Source organism: Emys orbicularis, chromosome 17, assembly GCF_028017835.1.
Source record: "Emys orbicularis isolate rEmyOrb1 chromosome 17, rEmyOrb1.hap1, whole genome shotgun sequence".
Taxonomy (NCBI): domain Eukaryota; kingdom Metazoa; phylum Chordata; order Testudines; family Emydidae; genus Emys; species Emys orbicularis.
Window position 1 is genome coordinate 19,589,658 of NC_088699.1, and position 6,269 is coordinate 19,595,926.

Here is a 6,269-nt window from a genome sequence, read left to right on the forward strand (position 1 = left end):
GAAGGTTAGTGACTGGTTCCTAGAATGATAGTGTGAAACATTCTGTCCCATAGGAAGGGACATTTATTTTTCATTCACTATTAGTTTAGGCAGAGCACCTGCATTCTTAAAATAGAGCCTTAAAGAAAAGTCAAGGCAGTAAGATGATCCAAAAAGCTTAAAGAACAAGACCCTTTTCTGCTTGCAGTAATTTGAAACATCAAAATAAACACAGATCAATTTACAATAATGTTTAGACTATACAGACTGTCAAATTGAAAGTCACTTACAAACCAAGTTTCCGTCCTGATTTACACCTTAGCTTAAAGTGATTATTTTCAAGTGGTTTGTTTACTACTTTGCATTTCATTACAGTAAGGACAAAAGTACAATAGCCAGTTTCTGATTCTCATCCAGCAGCTAACACTACAATGTTTTGGGTTGTGATACTGCCAGAGAAGGCTTACTTTAAAAACAACCAACCACCTTCAATCTGCTGCAATGTTGTAACATTTCCATGAGACCTACCTTTTGTATTTTGCATAATTTGGTCCGATAATGGCCCTTAAACAATCTCCAAATAAGACAGTGATAAATTGCAAAAATTCTGAACTTTAATTTTCAAATATCCATACAACTCATAATTCCGATGTTCTCCCTCTCATGTTCACACTGGTTTTCCTTGAAATGTCAAGGCTATTTCGAGGAGCTCTTTACCCAGTTTTTCCTGCTTTCCTCCCAAAGTGAATTCTGCAGACAGCTCCCTGAAGGTGACACAGATCCGGCGATGCTCAATGTGCTTGCGGTAAATTGCATGTTTCCACTTATAGCGTGCATCTCCATACAGCACAATCAGGGATCTCCTAGGTAAGAGAATGTCTACAGTAACTTCTTTGTATGGAATAAGTCTTGGGGAAGATGAGTGGTCAATATCCCAACTGTCTAAATTTTCACATGCTGATGTGGGAGTAAGGTTGTTTGGTTTATGGGTCTGAGAAGCTTGAGGTGAGGCAGAGTGATTTGATTCCCCGCTTCCTTGACTGTGAGTGGCAAATAACTGAAGACTGTCCTCTGAATCACAAGACATGGACAGCACAGTTTTTGAGAGCAAGTTTAAGCTAACCAGTCGCTCTCCCCAAAGCCACCAGTCATCAAAGTGTGGGTCAATGGCAGAACCTCTTTCAGGTAGATAGTCCAGGTTACACTGCTCAACAGGAAAGAAATCCTCTAGCGCAGAATGAGCCTTCATTCGTTGCACAATCTCCTGGCTAAAACTGGGCAAGCCAATGAAACCACCAGCTTTCAGCTTCTTTTTCTTAAAGTTCACTTTGGGCCCATAGTCCTGTTTGAAAAGGAAAACCAGATGACGTTAAATAAAAATCTGGGGCATGGTTTTCTAGGGAGGCACTATCCTCTGGACAAACCAAGGAGCCCTGGGTCTCTTGGGTTCTATTCCCATCTTTACCAGTGACTTGCTCGTGCAAGTCATGTTCTGATAATATGACCCCATGAAAGTCGTATAATCTTGTATTCAGTTTTCCTGTCTATGGACACTGATGTGATATGAGGTTGTATTTGAATGTGCACTATCACGTGTGATTCATAACTATCACAAATGCACTCTTGAGAGAACATAAGAACGGCCATATTGGGTCAAACCAAAGGTCCATCTAGCCCAGTATCCTGTCTTCCGACAGTGGCCGATGCCAGGTGCCCCTGAGGGAATGAACAGAACAGGGAATCATCAAGTGATCCATCTTCTGTCGCCCATTCCCAGCTTCTGGCAAACAGAGGCTTAGGGACACCACCATTGCCCATCCTGGCTAATTTCAAATACAATTATGGTTTTGTTATTTCAAAAAGAATCAATTTAATGAAAACATTAAACCTAAAGCATGATTTTTGTTAACTGAAGAAATAATCTCCTTCCCCAGAGGGAGTTAGAAATCAGCATATTTCTGGAATCAGACCTGCTTCCTTCGGCCAGACTGCGATCGTTTCCAGTCATCTTGATCCATCAGCTGAACCATCTCAGATTCCTCATCTTGGTTTATAAACTCCTCCAGCAAGAACACTCCTGGAAATGGAAATGCCCAGCCAGCAAACTCTGAGGATTCATTTCCTACTGCTAAACCTGCTGCTGGACAATAAGTGAAGTTACCCTTTTCCTGCAGAAATAAAAAAGGACACAGCAAGATAAGACACTGCCATGATATCTGTTGTTCTAGCATTGCAACAGGTAAGCTATGCATAAGACTGCTGTAGAGTTAAACAGTTATACTGCTTGTCTTCATGGAAATGTCTCCCTCCTTCTATAGTTGCATCTTTGCAATGCGGGTTAATAGACGCTGTCTTTCTTTAACAGTGACATCTATAGTACAAGCCACCACTGGAGGAAAAATAAGCTGTGCATTCTTAAAACCGTGTATATGTGAGGGATTATTGCCCCTCTCCCATCCCTCAGTGCTCCAGGTTGCAACCAACTTCACTGGGGCGAAGAGTGCTGGACTCCCTGCAAAACCAGAGGCACCTCTACCAATGCTGCTGGTTAGAGTAACAAAATCCTATGCTTTAAAAATGGATCCACTGTCTGGTGAACTAGCCCCAGGGCTGCCCCAATAACTATTTTGTGTGTCTTTCCTGCCTCCATGTGAAATGTGAGCACCTGACTCTGGACTGGGTGTGGGTTGGCCAACTGGGGTGCTCCAATTGTATGACTAACCAGTCTTTTGATGCATTTGACACAGGCCTAAACAGGAAGTGATCCAGATCAGGCTTGACAGTGCCCCACGCTAAGTCGAAGCAACATCTCCTGCCCTGGCTAGAGGGGATGCCCTCTGAAGCTCATTAGCATCACTCCTAATCAGGTAGAGATCAATGTCATGCTCATGCTCCCCAGGCCTGGGTGTTGCCTGAAGCTATCTCCAGTACCATGCCCTGGAAATGCCAAGGGCAGGGGCTGCCCTTGTGGGGTTTCCTCCACCTGGCAGGAGTGGGGGAGGGCAGTGGAATGGAAGCAGCTGATTTTACAGATCTCCCCCCCCCCCTCGAAGGAAGGAGGGATGCAAAACCATTCCAGGTAGAGAGAGGCAGACAACAGCCCCCTCTGCAGCTCTCTGTTCCCCGGGGGCAGCAAGGGGGCAAGAGGTATTGGGGGGGGGGGGCTCCATGAGGCTGAAAGAAGGCAATCCCTGTGCCTGTCTGCCCTGCCCCTAAACCCCTCCCACCCACGTACCCCCCCATTCTGCCCTTACCCTAACCCACCATTGTCCCCTCCCCCCAGTCTGCCCCATCCCCTGCCTCCTTGCCCCCCTCCATCCTCCCCCCCCCCCCGCTGCCCCCTCCCGGCCCCTCCCCCCGCTACCTGCGGGGGCGGAGCGGCCGGCGCGGGCCCCTCGCAGAGCAGGCAGGAGCGGATCCCCTTGCAGCCGCAGGCGGGCCCCGCGCCCCCGCCGCCTCCCCGCGCCTCCATCCCGCGGGGAGAGGCCCCGCCCGGCCCCCCCGCCCCGGGCCCAGATCGCCGCCAGCCGGCTCTGCGCTCCGGCTCCCCCGCGGCGGCAGGGCCCAGCGCGGCCCGCACGCGGCCCCGGCGGCAGGTGAGTGAGCGGCGGGCGGGGGGGATTAGGGGAGGGGACCCGCGGCGGGGGGAGGGACACCCGGGCTCCCCAGCCTGGCTCCGGCAGGCCCAGAGCCGATCCGGCCGCCCCTACGCGGAACTCGCTTTCCCAGCAGTCTCCGGGACGCCCGGCCAAGCTAGAGGGCCAAGCTCGACCCCGGGGCATGCTGGGAGTTGTAGTTCCCCCCATTTCCGGCCTTAGCCACTCCTCGGCACCTACTCCCGTCCCTGCCCCTGGGGGCCTGGGTCCAGCTCCCGGCTCTGCCGACCCCAACTCGGGCCGGGCCGGCCTGGGACACGGGGGCTCCCTCCCCCCAACACCGCAGGCAGGGCCCGAGCCAGGGCCGGCCAGGGACATGGAGGCTCTGCCCCCCAACGCGCAGGCAGGGTTGGCATGAGACATGGGGTGTTTTTGACCCCATCCCCCAACATCGCAGGCCTGACCCCGAGCCTGGGACATGGAGGCTCTCCCCCGCCCCCCATCGCAGGCAGGGCTGCGAGCCTGGGCCGGCCCAGAGTATGGGGGGTCTGGCAGCCCTCCATACTTCGGGCCGGGTTCTGAGTCAGGACTGAGCTGATATGTGGGGACGTGCCCGTGGAGGCTCTGCACCCCCAGACCCACCCCAGAACTGGACTGGACCAGAACACAACATAGTCACAGCCATGTTAACACATAACGTGGTAACATGCCCCGCTCTGCAACTGGACCGGACGCAGCCCTGTGTCTCAGAACACAGCACACACAGGACCAGTACATGCCGATTCAGACACAGCCATATGGCCCAGAACATGGCAATGCCACGTCTCGCTGGAACTGGACCAGGACACAGCAACATGACAAAACACGGCAATGTAATCCTGAGCTGGGACTGAACTGGGAAAGGGTGACTTGGTCACAGCCACCCAACCCATAACATAATAGCACAACCCTACACTGGAACTGGACCAGCCCAGACCACGGCGACCCGGTCACAGCCGCGTGACATGACAACACAACCCCATGCCAGAACTGGATCGAAACGGTGACTCAGACACAACCACATGAACCTTAACATGGCAACGCAATCTGGATCCAGAACTGGATTGGAACATAGCAACCCAGTCACCGCCACGCAACCCCCACGCTGGAATGGGATCGAAATACGGTGACCTGGTCACAGCCATACAACCCATAGCACGGCAACGCACCCCTGTGCTAGAACTGAACCGGAACACCCCAACTCGGTCACACCCACATGATCAACAACATGGCAACACAAACCTTTGTTGGAACTGGACCAGAACAAAGTTACGTGGTCACAGCTGTGCAACCCATAACATGGCAACACAATCCCGCTTTGGAACTGCACCAGAACACAGTGAGGCAGCCATAGCTAGGGAACCCATAATGTGGCAACACTGTTTTGAGACAGAGCTGGACCAGAACATGGTGATGCAGTCACAGCTCCACAGGAACCTGTAAAATGGCAATGCAACCCTGAGCCAAAACACAGTGACAGCCACTCAGATGTGGCCTGTAACATACCAACGCAATACAGCCCTGAGCCAGAACCGCGCCAGAACACGGCGACAGTCACAGCCGGCAAAGCAACCCTAAGCCGGAACTGGACCAGAATACTGTGACGTGGTCATAGCCACATGGCCCATAATGTGGCAACACAACCTTGAGCCAGAACGTGACAATGTGGATACGGCGATGCTGTCATAGTATAGTGACCTAATCCATAACGGTGATGTGATGCTGAGCCAGGACTGGAGGAGAATTTGGTGATGCAGTCCTTATCGCTGTTCTGATCCAGAAGCAACTTCGAACACAGCAGTGCAGCCCAATACACAGTGACGCAGCCCTGATACATAACTAGCCTAGAACATGATGATTTGTCATAACATAGTGTTGGCACCTTTGAGCCAGAACAGGCCAAGGATGTGTCCCTGAGTGAGTGCTAGTCCAGAACGTGGCTGTGTGAAACATGACAGTGACGTGGCCTGTAACGTAATAGCAAAGCCTGTAATGCAGTCACTATAGTGTGATCTGTAACTCAGTGGTGACAGAGCCCCTGAGATGGTCCATGATATGGCCCCAGTGTGACCCATAATGTGGCCCATGACAGTGTGACACAGCTGTGTCTGAGACATCAGCACAGTTTCTAACATGGTGCCATGGCTCATAACTCAGCTATGCCTGCCCTGGTTTTAGCTCGTAACTGTTTGGACTTTCATAATTGACATAGGAGTTTATGGTTGGTTTGAATATATTGAGCTTGGTGAGATCAGTATCTAGGGGTCTGTCTGTCTATCCAGAAACTCAACTCCCACTGACTGCCCTGGGAGATGAAGGGGGCTCTGCAGCTTCCTGGATTAGGCCATAAATGGACACTAAAGTGTCAGGTTTAATGCTTTTAATTCTTGGATAAAATGGGAAAATTATTATTTGAAATGTAGAGATTCTCCCTGCTGTTGAGCCTGCAAAGCCTTGATTTTAACAAAAGCAACAGTGTTGGTCCCAAACAGATCCTACAGCTGGCTCTTGACTGTAGCAAGTCTTCTTAAGCAAGACAAGTGACTGCTCAGGGCCCCACATACTCTCATCAACTTGCAGCCTAATCTCCGTTTCAACAATGGGACTAGACGGCAGGTCATGATCATGGCCTAATAGCTCTTTTTGTACTCCCTT

The 6,269-nt window shown here is 51.2% G+C and overlaps 1 protein-coding gene across 1 annotated transcript; it reads right to left on the reverse strand.

Annotated features, from left to right (window-relative positions):
* Nucleotides 1-571: 571 nt before the first annotated feature.
* Nucleotides 572-3,451, reverse strand: ALKBH4 (alkB homolog 4, lysine demethylase). The gene is made up of 3 exons (XM_065418326.1): nt 3,344-3,451; nt 1,950-2,147; nt 572-1,321 (listed from the first exon to the last, which is right to left on the reverse strand). The coding sequence occupies exons 1-3, from the start codon at nt 3,449-3,451 to the stop codon at nt 647-649; spliced, it is 981 nt and encodes a 326-aa protein (XP_065274398.1). The 3' UTR covers nt 572-646.
* Between the last annotated feature and the right edge of the window lie 2,818 nt (nt 3,452-6,269).

Coding starts and splice junctions, on each gene's coding strand:
- ALKBH4 (XM_065418326.1), bottom strand. CDS start 3,451: ATGGAGGCGCGGGGAGGCGGCGGGGGCGCGGGGCCCGCCTGCGGCTGC. Junction 2,148..3,343: donor CGGCCGCTCCGCCCCCGCAG/GTAGCGGGGGGA, acceptor TTATTTCTGCAG/GAAAAGGGTAACTTCACTTA. Junction 1,322..1,949: donor AGTCTGGCCGAAGGAAGCAG/GTCTGATTCCAG, acceptor CTTTTCAAACAG/GACTATGGGCCCAAAGTGAA.